This window comes from Phocoena sinus, chromosome 3 (assembly GCF_008692025.1).
Source record: "Phocoena sinus isolate mPhoSin1 chromosome 3, mPhoSin1.pri, whole genome shotgun sequence".
Classification (NCBI taxonomy): domain Eukaryota; kingdom Metazoa; phylum Chordata; class Mammalia; order Artiodactyla; family Phocoenidae; genus Phocoena; species Phocoena sinus.
Window position 1 is genome coordinate 143307482 of NC_045765.1, and position 14459 is coordinate 143321940.

At 41.2% G+C, this 14459-nt stretch overlaps 1 protein-coding gene across 1 annotated transcript in view; it reads left to right on the forward strand.

Moving 5' to 3' along the window:
• The window catches only part of CPLANE1 (ciliogenesis and planar polarity effector 1), a 137651-nt gene extending 126545 nt beyond the window's left edge, over positions 1–11106 (forward strand). Inside the window, 2 exon segments of the mRNA XM_032626907.1 lie at positions 9895–10067; positions 10590–11106. Coding sequence (XP_032482798.1) covers positions 9895–10067; positions 10590–10763 — 347 coding nt within the window. The 3' untranslated portion in view covers positions 10764–11106.
• Positions 11107–14459: the final 3353 nt, after the last annotated feature.

Below are 14459 nucleotides of genomic sequence, written 5' to 3' on the forward strand. Positions count from 1 at the left end.
AAATTTATAAAAAATAAAAAAACGAAAGTGTAATCTGCTGTTTTCGGATGGAATGTCCTATAAGTATCAATTAAATCTGTCTGGTCTATTGTGGCGTTTAAAGCTTGTGTTTCCTTATTAATTTCCTATCTGGATGATCTGTCCATTGGTGTAAGTGAGGTGTTAAAAGTGCCCCACTATTACTGTTACTGTCAATTCCCTCATTTAGAGCTGTCAGCATTTGCCTTATGTATTGAGGTGCTCCTGTGTTGGGTGCACATATATTTATAATTGTATATCTTCTTCCTGGATTGATCCCTTGACCATTATGTACTGTTCTTCCTTTTCTCTTGTACCATTCTTTATTTTAAAGTCTATTTTATCTGATATGAGTATTGCTACTCCAGCTTTCTTTTTGATTTCCATTTACATGGAATATCTTTTTCCATCCCCTCAGTTTCAGTCTGTATGTGTCCCTAGGTCTGAAGTGGGTCTCTTGTAGACAGCATATATATGGGTCTTGTTTTTGTATCCATTCAATGAGCCTCTGTCTTCTGGTTGGAGCATTTAATCCCTTCACCTTTAAGGTAATTATTGATATGTTTGTTCCTAATACCATTTTCTTAATTGTTTTGGGTTTGTTTTTGTAGGTCCTTTTCTTGTGTTTCCCACTTAGAGAAGTTCCTTTAGCATTTGCTGTAGAGCTGTTTTGGTGGTGCTGAATTCTCTTAGCTTTTGCTTGTCTGTAAAGCTTTTGATTTCTCCCTCAAATCTGAATGAGATCCTTGCTGGGTAGCGTAATCTTGGTTGTAGGTTCTTCCCTTTCATCACTTTAAATATATTGTGCCACTCCCTTCTGGCTTGTAGAGTTTCTGCTGAGCAATCATCTGTTAACCTTATGGGAGTACCCTTGTATGTTATTTGTCATTCTTCCCTTGTTGCTTTTAATAATATTTCTTTGTCTCTAATTATTGTCAGTTTGATTACTGTGTGTCTTGGCGTGTTTCTCCTTTGGTTTATCCTGCCTGGGACTCTCTGCAGTTCCTGGACTTGAGTGGATATTTCCTTTCCCATGTTAGGGAACTTCTTGACTATAATCTCTTCAAATATTTTCTCTGGTCCTTTCTCACTCTCTTCTCCTTCTGGGACCCCTATAATGTGAATGTTGGTGAGTTTAATGTTGTCCCATAGGTCTCTTAGGCTGTCTTTATCTCTTTCATTCTTTTTTCTGTTCCACCACCGTCAATTCCACCATTCTGTCTTCCAGGTCACTTATCCATTCTTCTGCGTCAGTTATTCTGCTATTGATTCCTTCTAGTGTATTTTCATTTCAGTTATTTTATTGTTCATCTCTGTTTGTTCTTTAGTTCTTCTAGGTGTTTGTTCTTTAATTCTTCTAGGTCTTTGTTAAACATTTCTTGCATCTTCTCGATCTTTGCCTCCATTCTTTGTCCGAGGTCCTGGATAATCTTCACTATCATTATTCTGAATTCTTTTTCTGGAAGGTGGCCTATCTCCACTTCATTTAGTTCTTTTTCTGGTGGTGTTTTATCTTGTTCCTTCATCTGGTACATAGTCCTCTGCCTTTTCATTTTGTCTGACTTTCTGTGAATGTGGTTTTCATTCCACAGGCTGTGGGGTTGTAGTTCTTTTTGCTTCTGTTCTCCGTCCTCTGGTGGATGAGGCTAAGAGGCTTGTGGAAGCTTCCTGATGGGAGGGACTGGTGGTGGGTAGAGCTGGGTGTTGATCTGTTAGGCAGAGATCAGTAAAACTTTAATATGCTTGTCTGCTGATGGGTGGGGCTGAGTTCCCTCCCTGTTGCTTGTCCTGAGGTGACCCAGCACTGGAGCCTACAGGCTCTTTAATGGGGCTAATGGCAGACTCCAGGAGGGCTCATGCCAAGGAATACTTCCCAGAACTTCTGCTGCCAGTGTCCGTATCCTCACGGTGAGCCACAGCTGTCCACCGCCTCTGCAGGAGACCCTCCAACACTAGCAGGTAGGTCTGATTCAGTCTTCTAGGGGGTCACTGCTCCTTCCCCCTGGGTCCTGGTGCACACACTACTTTCTGCCCTCCGGGAGTGGAGTCTGTTTCTCTCAGTCCTGTTGAAGTCCTGGAATCAAATCCTGCTAGACTTCAAAAGTCGATTCTCTGGGAATTCCTTCTTCTGTTGCCAGACCCCCAGGTTGGGAAGACTGACGTGGGGCTCAGAACCGTCACTCCAGTGGGTGGACTTCTGTGGTATAGTTGTTCTCCAGTTTGTGAGTTGCCCACCCACAAGTTGTTTGTGATTGCACCTCTCCTACCGTCTCATTGCACCTTCTCCTTTGTCTCTGGATGTGGGGTATCTTTTTTGGTGAGTTCCACTGTCTTCCTGTCGATGATTGTTCAGCAGTTAGTTGTGATTCCTGTGCTCTTGCAAGAGGGAATGAGCACACGTCCTTCTACTCCGCCATCTTGAACCAATCTCGGTTACCATTACTTTTAAAATCAAAAGCGGTGGCCAGAGGAGATGGAGTCAGGATGGCAGAGAAGAACGTGAGCTCACCTCTTCTTAGGAAAGCATCAAAATAACAACTGCTGAACGACCATAGACAAAAAAAAAAAAAAACCCACTGGAACCTACCATAAAGAATATCCTACATCCAAAGAAGCCACAGTGAGACAGTAGGAGGGGCACAATTGCAATAAAATCAAATCCCACAAAATTTGGGTGACCCACAAAATGGAAAATAATTATACCACAGAAGCTCTCCCACAACAATGAACGTTCTGAGCCCCATGTCAGGCTCCCCAGCCTGGGGGTCTGGCAACTGGAGTAGGAGCCCCCAGAGAATCTGGCTTTGAAGGCTAGTGGAGTTTGATTGCAGGAATTCCACAAGACTGGGAGAAACAGAAACTCCTCTATTGGAGGGTACACACAAGGTCTTGTGTGCACCAGGACCCAGGGAAAAAAGCAGTGACCTCATAAGAGCCTGGGCCAGAGCTACCTGCTCATATTGGAGCGTCTCCTGCAGAGGTGGTGGTGGGGCAGCTGTGGCTTAGTGCGGTGACAAGACACGGTGGTTCTGGGGAGTACTCTTTGGTGTGAGCACTCCGGGAGGCTGCCATTTTGTCTCCAAGACCTTGCCCCACCCAACAACCTGTAGGCTCCAGTGCTGGGATGCCTCAGGCCAAACAATCAACAGGGATGGACACAGCCCCACCCCACCCATTAGCAGACAGCTGCTTAAAGTCTTCCTGAGCACATGGCTACCCATGAAACACACCCCTTGATATGGCCCTGCCCACCAGAGGGACAAGACCCAGCTCCACCCACCAGTGGTCAGGAACCAGTCCCTCCCACCAGGAAGCCTGCACAAGCCTCTTAGCATCACCCACCAGGGGGCAGACAGCAGAAGCAAGATCTACCACCCTGCAGCCTACAGAACGGAAACCACATCGCAGAAAGTTAGACAAAATGAGACAGCAGAGGAATATGTCCCAGATGAAGGAACAAAATAAAACCCCAGAAGAACAACTAAGTGAAGTGGAGATGAGCAATCTACATGAAAAAGAATTCAGAGTAATAATAGAAAAGATTATCCAAGTTCTTCAAAAAAGAATGGAGGCACAGATAGAGAAGTTACAAGAAATGTTTAACAAAGACCTACAATAACTAAAGAAGAAACAGAGATGAATACAATAACTGAAATGAAAAATACACTGGAAGGAATCAGTAGCAGAATAACTGAGACAGAAGAATGGACAAGTGAGCCGGAAGACAGAATGGTGGAAATAACTGCTGCAGAATAGAATAAAGAAAAAAGAATGTAAAGAAATGATGAGAGCCTAAGAGACCTTTGGGACAACATTAAATGCACCAACATTCGCATTATAGGGGTCCCAGAAGGAGGAGAGGGAGAAAAAGGACCTGAGAAAATATTTGAAGAGATAATAGCTGAAAACTTCCCTAACATGGGAAGGGAGACAGTCATAGAAGTCCAAGGAAGCCCAGAGAGTCCCAGGCAGGATAAACTCAAGGAGGAACATGCTAAGACACATAGTAATCAAATTGACGAAAATTAAAGACAAAGAAAAAATATTAAAAGCAACAAGGGAAAAGCAACAAATAACATACAAGGGAATTCCCAAAAGGCTGTAAGCTGATTCCTCAGCAGAAAGTATGCAGGCCAGAAGGGAAGTGATGAACGGGAAGAACCTTCAACCAAGAACACTCTATCTAGCAAGGCTCTCACTCAGATTCGATGGAGAAATCAAAAGCTTTACAGACAAGCAAAAGCTAAGAGAATTCAGCGCTACCAGACCAGCTTTGCAACGAATGCTAAAGGAACTTCTCTAGGTGGAAAAGAAAAGGCCACAAATAGAAACAAGAAAATTATGAATAGAAGTGCTAACCAGTAAAGGCAAACATACAGTAAAGGTAGGAAGTCATCCACACACAAGTATGATATCAAAAGCAGCAATCATGAGGAGAGTACAAATGGAGGATATTGGAAATGAATTTGAAATTAAATGATCAGCAAGTTAAAACTATCCTGTTTATGTCGACTGCTGTATCAAAACCTCTTGGTAATCGCAAACCAAAAATCTACAATAGATATACAAAAAAGAAAAAAGGAATCCAAACACAACATGAAAGGTAGTCAAATCAAAAGAGAACAAAAGAGTAAGCGAAGAAAAAAGACCTACAAAAACAAATCCAAAACAATTAACAAAATGGCAACAAGAACATATCGATAATTACCTTAAACACAAATGGATTAAATGCTCCAACCAAAAGATATAGACTGGCTGAATAGATACAAAAACAAGACCTATACATGTGCTGTCTACAAGAGATGCACTTCAGATCTAGGGACACATACAGACTGAAAGTGAGGGGATGGAAAGTATTACAGGCAAATGGAAATCAAAAGAAAGCTGGAGTAGCAATACTCATGTAAGACAAAATTGACTTTAAAATACTGTTTCAAGAGACAGAAGGACACTACATAATGATCAAGGGATCAATCCAGGAAGAAGACATAACGATCTTATATGCACCCAACATAGAAGCACCTCAGTATATAAGGCAAATGCTAACAGCCATAAAAAGAGAAATCAACAGTAACACAATAGTGTGGGACTTTTAACACCCCACTTTCATCAGTGGACAGATCATCCAGACCTAAAGTTAGTAGGGAAACAGAGGCCTTAAATGACACATTAGACCAGATGGATGTAATTGATGATATTTATAGAGCATTCCATCCAAAAGCAGCAGAATACACATTCTTAAGTGCACGTGGAACATTCTCTAGGATTGGTCACATGCTGGGCCACAAAGCGAGCCTCGGTAAATTTAAGAAAACTGAAATCATGTCAACCATCTTTTCTGACCCCAATGCTATGAGATTAGAATCAACTATGAAAAAACTGTAAAGAACACAAACATGTGGAAGCTAAACAATATAATAGTAAATAACATGGATCACTGAAGAAATCAAAGAGGAAATCAAAAAATACCTGGAGACAAAAGACAGTGAAAGCACCATGATCCAAAACCTATGGGACACAGTTCTGAGAGGGAAGTTTATAGCAATACAATCTTACCTCAGGAACAAGAAAAATGTCAAGTAAACAACCTAACCTTACACCTAAAGCAACTAGAGAAAGAAGAACGAACAAAACCCAAAGTTAGTAGAAGGAAAGAAATCATAAAAATCAGAGCAGAAATAAATAGAAACAAAGAAAACAATAGCAAAGATCAATGAAACCAAAAGCTTGTTCTTGAGAAGATAAACAAAATTGATAAATCTTTAGCCAGACAGACTCATCAAGAAAAAAAGAGAGAGGGCTCAAATCAATAAAATTAGAAATGAAAAAAGTTACAGCAGACACCACAGAAATACAGAGGGACTACTACAAGCAATTCTATGCCAATAAAATGCCCAACCTGGAAAAAATGGACAAATTCTTAGGTACAATCTCCCAAAACTGAACCAGGAAGAAATGGAAATATGAAAACCAAATACAAGCACTGAAATTGAAACAGCAGTTAAAAAACTTGCAGCACACAAAAGTCCAGGACCAAATGGCTTCACAGGTGAATGCTATCAAACAATAAAAGAAGAGTTAACACCTATTCTTCTGAAACTATTCCAAAAAATTGTAGATGAAGAAATACTCCCAAACTGATTCTATGAGGCCATTGTCACCCTGATACCAAAACTAGACAAAGATACCACTCACACACACAACGAAAATTACAGGCCAATATCACTGATGAATATAGATGCAAAAATCCTGAACAGAATACTAGCAAACGAAATCCAGGGACTTCCCTGGTGATCCGGTGGTTAAGAATCCGCCTTCCAGTGCAGGGGACACAGGTTCAATCTCTGGTCAGGGAACTAAGATCCCACATGCCACAGGGCAAGTAAGCGCACTCATGGTGACTACTGAGCCCGTGTGCTCTAGAGCCCACATGCCACTAGTGAGCCCTGTGCCACCACTACCAAGTCCTTGCACTCTAGAGCCCACGCACCACAACTAGAGAGCCCATGCCCTGCAACTTCTGAGCCTGTACGTTCTGGGCCCATACGCTGCAACTAGTGAGCCTGTGCACCACAGCTACTGAGCCAACACTCTCTGGAGCCCATGCACCACAACTAGAGAGAAGCCTGCACAGCACAATGAAGAGCCCGCACACCACAAAGATCCTGCATGCTGCAGTGAAGATTCCACCTGCTGCAACTAAGACCCAATGCAGCCAAATAAAACAAAAAACAAATGAAAAACCTCAAATCCAACAGTACATTAAAAGGATCATACACCATGGTCAAGTGGGATTTTTTTCAAAAGATGCAAGGATTTTTCAGTATCTGCAAATCAGTGTGCTACACCATATCAACAAATTGAAGATTAAAAACCATATGATCATCTCAATAGATGCAGAAAAAGCTTTTGATAGGGCTTCCCTGGTGGCACAGTGGTTGAGAGTCCGCCTGCCGATGCAGGGGACACAGGTTCGTGCCCCGGTCCGGGAAGATCCCACATGCCACGGAGCAGCTGGGCCCATGAGCCATGGCTGCTGAGCCTGCGCATCCGGAGCCTGTGCTCCGCAACGGGAGAGGCCGCAACAGTGAGAGGCCCGCGTATGGCAAAAAAACCCACAAAAAACAAAAAACTTTGGACAAAATTCAACACCCATTTATGATAAAAACTCTCCAGACAGTGGGCATTGAGGGAACATACCTCAACATAATAAAGGCCATATATGACAAACCCACAGATAACATCACACAAAATTGTGAAAAGCTGAAAGCATTTCCTCTAAGATCAGGAACAAGACAAGGATGTCTACTCTCACCACTTTTATTCAACATAGTTTTGGAAGTTCTAGCAATAAGAGAAGAAAAGGAAAAGGAATGCAAATTGGAAAAGAAAACTGTCACTGTTTGCAGATGACATGATTACTATACATACAAAATCCTAAAGATGCTACCAGGAAACTACTAGAGCTTATCAATGAATTTGGTAAAGTTGCAGGATACAAAATTAATGCACAGAAATCTCTGGCATTCCTATACACTAGCAATGAAAAATCAGAGAAATCAAGGAAACAATCCCATTTACCATCACATCAAAAAGAATAAAATACCTAGGAATAAACCTACCTGTGGAGGCAAAAAGATCTGTACTATGAAAACTATAAGATGCCGATGAAAGGAAAGCAAAGGTGATGCAAATAGATGGAAAGATATACCATGTTCTTGGAAGAATCAATATTGTCAAAATGACTGTACTACACAAGATAATCTACAGATTCAATGCAATCCCTATCAAATTACCAATGGCATTTTTCACAGAACTAGAACAGAAAATTTTACAGTTTGTATGGAAACACAAAAATGACCCCCAATAGCCAAAGAAATCTTGAGAAAGCAAAACAGAGTTGGAGTAATCAGGCTCCCTGACTTCAGACTGAATGACAAAGCTACGGTAATCAAAACAGTATGGTACTGGCACAAAATCAGAAATACAGATCAATGGAACAGTATAGAAAATCCAGAGGTAAACCCACACACCTATGGTCAATTAATCTATGACATAGGAGGCAAGACTATACAGTGAAGAAAAGACAATCTCTTCAATAAATGATGCTGGGAAAACTGGACAGCTACATGTAAAAAAATGAAATTAGAACACTCCCTAACACCATACACAAAAATAAACTCAAAATGGATTAAAGACCTAAATTAAAACTAGATACTATAAAACTCTTAGAGGAAAACATAGGCAGAACACTCTTTGAGGTAAATCACAGTAATATCTTTTTGATCCGTCTCTTAGAGTAATGGAAATAAAAACAAAAATAAACCAATGGGACCTCATTAAACTCAAAAACTTGCACAGCAAAAGAAACCATAAACAAAACAAAAAGACAACCCATGGAATAGGAGAAAATTTTTGCAAACAATGTGACCAACAAGGGATTAATCTCCAAAATTTACAAATAGCTCATGCAGCTCATCGATATCAAAATAAAAAAAAACCCAATCAAAAAGTGGGCAGAAGACCTAAATAGACATTCCTCCAAAGAAGATACACAGATGGCCAAGAGGCACATGAAAAGATGCTCAACATTGCTAATTACTAGAAAATTGCAAATCAAAACTACAATGAGATATCATCCCACACCAGTGAAAATGGCCATTGTCAAAAAGTCTACAAACAATAAATGCTGGAGAGGGTGTGGAGAAAAGGAATGTTGGTGGGAATATAAATTCGTATATCCACTATGGAGAACAGTATGGAGGTTACTAAAAAATCTAAAAATAGAGCTACGATATGATCCAGCAATCCCACTCCTGGGTATATATCTGGAGAAAACCACGGTTCAAAAGGATACGTGTACCACAGTGTTCATTGCAGTGCTGTTTACAATAGCCAAGACATGGAAGCAACCTAAATGTCCATCAACAGAAGAATGGATAAAGAAGATGTGGTACATATATACAATGGAATATTACTCAGCCATTAAAAAGAATGAAATAGGGCTTCCCTGGTGGTGCAGTGGTTGAGAGTCTGCCTGCCCACGCAGGGGACACAGGTTCGTGCCCCCGTCTGGGAAGATCCCACATGCTGCGGAGCGGCTGGGCCCGTGAGCCATGGCCACTGAGCCTGCGCGTCCGGAGCCTGTGCTCTGCAATGGGAGAGGCCACAACAGTGAGAGGCCCGTGTACCGCAAAAAAAAAAAAACAAAACAAAACAAAAAAAAAACCCAATGAAATAATGCCATTTGCAGCAACATGGATGGACCTGGAGATTATCATACTGAGCAAAGTACATCAGACAGAGAAAGACAAATATCATGAGATAGCGCTTATATGTGGAACCTAAAAAAATGATACAAATGAACTTACTTACAAAACAGACTCACGGACTTAGAGAACGAACTTATGGTTACCAGGGGAGAAGGGTGGGGTGGAGGGATAGATTGGGAGTTTGGGATTGACATATACACGCTTGCTATATTTAAAATAGATAACCAACAAGGACCTACTATAGCACAGGGAACTCTGCTGAATATTCTGTCATAACCTAAATGGGGAAAGAACTTGAAAAAGAATAGATACATGTATATGTATAACTAAATCACTTTGCTGTACACCTGAAACTAACAACATTTTTAATCAGCCGTACTCCAATATAAAATAAAAACAAAAAAGGTGGCCAGAATTCAATTTCCTTCTCTCACACAGACAGAATAGGAATTGCTAGAACCCTAAAGCCAACCATATCCAGACCTTGTGATTTAAATATTAGGTAAGGTGTGACTGCCTTGGGTTTGATTATAAAAGGCACTGTAAGTAACAAACTTATAAATGAATCAGTCCTAATGTATGCATTGTTCTTTTCCCTTGAAAGGGTCTAATGCTCCCTGTCTGCGGTGTACAGAAAATCACACAAGTGCTGGTCTTGCCCCTCAAACCAAGGAGGTATGTTTAGAGTATGAGAGAGAGGAGACTGTGGTGAGCCCCTGGATGGTACCTTCAGACATCCGTGCGATTCTGTATGAGAGTCACAGTTCCCTTCTACAGGTACACGTTCCAGGTTCCAGTTTGCCTAGTGGTTCCCTGGGTTCTTTAGGTTTTTTCATTGTTTATTTATTTATTTATTTAGTGGGATGCAGACATACTGAAAGATTATTAGGTCAGTTTGAAGTAGCGATTCAAAGCATCTACACTTTTGGCTTAGTACTCCAGCATTTATCATGCAGAATATTCCTTGACTGTGTATTTTCTTTTTAACCTAAAAAAAAAAAAAAGACTCAAAAAACAAGACACAACAACAAAAATGTAAGAACAGATCATTGTACTATAGATATAAAAATCTATTCTGTCCACTCTTCAGACCTGGTGCCAGCATCTTGTGTCAGGTGATGTTCATTTAGCCCATTGCCAATCTAGATGTGCTGGGCAACCACAGCCCTGGTTCCCTTCATATTTCCTTCAGTGTTTGGTGGATGAGCAGCTCTAGAATCTTTGGAAAATTTAGTTCATGTTCCATTTATTTTTTTCTCAGGCTAGGACAACAACTTACTGTCTTTCTCAATTTGATAGGACTCATCACCAACTGAAGAAAAGCCAGAGCCTCCTTTTGGGGTGGGTGGCACGGACAGCTTGTCTGAGAGCACGGGCAGCATCCTCAGCAAGCTTGACTGGGATGCCATCGAAGATATGGTGGCCGGTGTGGAGGACAAGAGCCCGTCTGTCCACTGGGCCCTGGACCCGTGAGACCTGAATGTCACTCTGCTTCCACGCAAAGGCCAGCAACTCAGTGTTGTAGTTCTGAAAGATTTGTGGGTTTAAGGGAGAGAAGCAATGAAAGAAGCAATGTGAATTTACCACCTGCAGGCATATTATTACCTGGATTAGACGTTTTAAGAGGAAAAATAAACATTTCTCAATAAGTTTGCCTTCGAGGGAGAGGGGTTAACTATAGATGTGTTATATGTTTTTGCATTTGACTTATTATCTTTAGGTATAATTTTTTAAATGATGAAATAAACAGTACCTTTCAAGCCAAGCTTGTATAATATTTAAGCTTCTTTCAATAAAAACCTTCTGTCTTGCCTCATCCTTTACCCCCTGAGTTTTTTTTTTTTTTTTTTTTTTTTTTTTTTGCAGTACGCGGGCCTCTCACTGTTGTGGCCTCTCCCGTTGTGAAGCGCAGGCTCCAGACGCACAGGCCCAGCGGCCATGGCTCACGGGCCCAGCCGCTCCGCGGCACGTGGGATCCTCCCGGACCCGGGGCACGAACCCGTGTCCCCTGCATCGGCAGGTGGACTCTCAACCACTGCGCCACCAGGGAAGCCCAACCCCCTGAGTTTTAAGAAACAACCTTAGCTGGGTAAACTTGACAGGGAAAAAAAATGCTTTCACTGAGGTGAAGAAAATCACACTCTCACTAGAGACGCTCAATAATGAACTCCATTTTAAAAGATATCCTAAAATTGTGTAGGACTTGGCTGTGGGGTGAAAAGGAACCAGCCACCTTCCACTAATCCTGAACTTCTAAATAAAACATGTTCCACATGGGCCAGGTCTTCTGTCCTCTGCCCTGTATCGTGAAAAGCCTTGGAGGAAGAAAGAGTTGGATACTTTGGGTGTCTTGCAGAGTATGGCCACTGCTACTACCCTGCACTTTGATCTCTGCCTTGTCAGCTCAGTGGGACCACTGTGGTCTGCTTGGACATAGCTCGTTATGCTGGAGTTGGGATAATACCCTTAAAGCAGAGAGCCAAGCATTTATGAGACTTACCTCATGAGCTTCCCTTCCCTCGGGGATCACTGTCTCGCACTGCATGCTGCTGTCCAGTGTCTAAAAGCAGTTGCCTCACATTCTTTGTCCAATTTTATGGTTAAGGCATGCAGACTAGTCACGTGCCAGTTACTCTGTCATAGCTGCAAGTGGAAGTCTTTTCTTGGTCTCAGTCAATTTTACATCCGTACAGCAAACCTGAAAATAAAGACTGAAGGAGGGTAGAGCATGTCAGCAGAAGACTGATGGTCCTAGGCAGCCTCCAGCCTCTAGCTTGAATATGTTCTCTTAGTCTTCAAAAAACTGCAGTACGACAGTTTTGTAGCATGCCTGACAGAGGAAACATCCTTACAAGGAAGGGTCTAGACTGCATGCCTTCCAAACAAACAAGGGTTAAAAGAAGCAGTTTCCATATCTAGATTTCAGGCACTTACCATGCTTGGGAATACCTCCAGTTATCAAAAGGATTCCCCAATTTCTCAAAACAATATTATTTTGCTCACATTTTTATTAGAAAATATACAGCATTTAGTATCATGTATATCTAAACTAAAGCCACATCTCAGTGTCCTGTTCTTAATTCTGGCTGAGTTTGGAATCTGTTAGCAAAGGAAGCTCAAACACAAAGCTTCCAAGAAATTATATCCATGGGCCTGGCTTAAAAACACCAACTTCAGCCTTTCTTTCCTACTTCAGCTCCTACTGTTTCTAGCTTATAGTATATGCTCAAGTGTTTGATGAATTCACGAAAAGCCATTATAGCTTATACCCTTTTCTGTTTCTCAGCAATTCAAATAATTATGTACCATGCTTTGTGTCCTGTTTAGCTTTTCTATAAGAAATCAAACCTTGGATCTTAGGAAATCTGAGAGAAAGGAATTTTGTAGAAGTCACATTGGTAGCCCTCCAGAACTCGTTTCCTTTAAGCATTGCTTATACCCTGACCATTCATGTGTGTTCAGCATTTGGACTGTGACTGTATGTCATTAAGGTGACCCTAGTGGAAACGAATGCTTTCATTTTTTCATACAAATACTGAATCTGGGGAACATCTGAGAGGAAAGAATCCTTGTTAGTTAAGGTTGGTGTGTAGGTTAGGAATGAATCTATATATATATGGGGCCTAGGGCCAACTTCCAAGGCAGGAGTTGCCTAGTTGAAGGGAAGAATTTTATGTAGGATTTTTAAAAACTGATACTAATTTAAAAAAGTATTTAAAATATATTCAAAGTCAGTAAAGGTAAAAAGCTGATTAACCAGCGTTAAGAATTTTAAAATGATGAACTGTTTTACCGTTTGATAAATTAATTTTATTCCTTCTAAGACCTAAGTGAAAGGATAATAAAAGAATTTTTAAATGTATAAATCAACACAAACGAAGAGAACCGGAGAGGAGATATCACTGGAGGAGAGAAGTCACAGGAGGTGTAAGAGGGTGAGGAGGCCATAATAGAATTGGGGCAGAGGAGCATGGTGATGAACAGTGAATGTAAGACTCAGAGCTGGCAAGCACAGAAAGGGACCCAGTGAGACAATCACGGTGTAAGTCTTCGAACAGTTGCAACTCCTCATCCCTGTATCCCTTGTGCAAAGAGCTCCCAGTAGCTATGCCCGAGGCAGGAGTCCAACTTCCCACCTGATTACTTTAGAGCAGAGATCAGCAAATCTGGCCTGCTTTCTGTTCTTGTAAATAAAGTTTTACTGAAAGACAACCTGCCCATCCATTCACATGATATCTACGCTGCTTTTGCTTGTCAGTGGCAGAGTTGCATAGTTGCTACACAGACCATGTGACTTGCAAAGCCTAAAATACTTATTTTCTGACTCTTTAGAGAAAGTTTGCCAACCACTGCTCTAGAGTGGAGCTCACCAGATGAAATCCACCTCTAAACCTTCAGAGCTTCAATAAGCTTTCTAGTGCCTTTGCTCAAAAACCTGAATGGACAGTGAGGCATCACTTGACACAAAGAGAAAGCCCTTTTCATGAAAGGGAGAGTCAAAATTAAATGAGCAAAACAACAACAAAAAGATCATGCAAGAAATAGAACAAGTGGTTTTTTAAAGCTACCAAACTGGAAGGCTCAGGCAACGACAGAGGAAGCCCTATTCTCACATCTCTGTTAATAAAGAAGACATATTTCTTATTGGTGAGTGGCAAGAGTTCAACATCAATTGATTCCCATTTTAAAAACGAGTATACATGCATTCACCAAGTATATGTGTGGTCTCTTTGTCCCTACTTCTGGCTTTTGACGAGTGAGGGGCAGCTACTTCAGGACTACAAGTAGATTAAATGTTTGCGTTGCAGAGCACTCCACCAGCAGATGGATGGGTGTCTAGATTTGGGGCAAATGGCAGCAAGCTGGACTGCAAGTCCAGGCTACAATATGTTCTCTACACTGGCTCTACTGACAATAAAGCTGTTAGTTTTATCTGTATCTGACTTCAGTTTATAATTCTAATCAGAATTCCAAGGAGTGAGGAATGGGATTTATCAGCCTCCTTAACTCTGAACACGTGAAGCATTGGCTGTGGCTTGAGCTCAGGCCTCCAAATGGCGAGAATGCTACTTTTTAATCTGACAGATAGATAAATATGAGATGTTGCATTCATAAAATAAAACAAGTTACTGTATGAAAGGAGCAATCAGAGAACAAGAAGAAACTCTT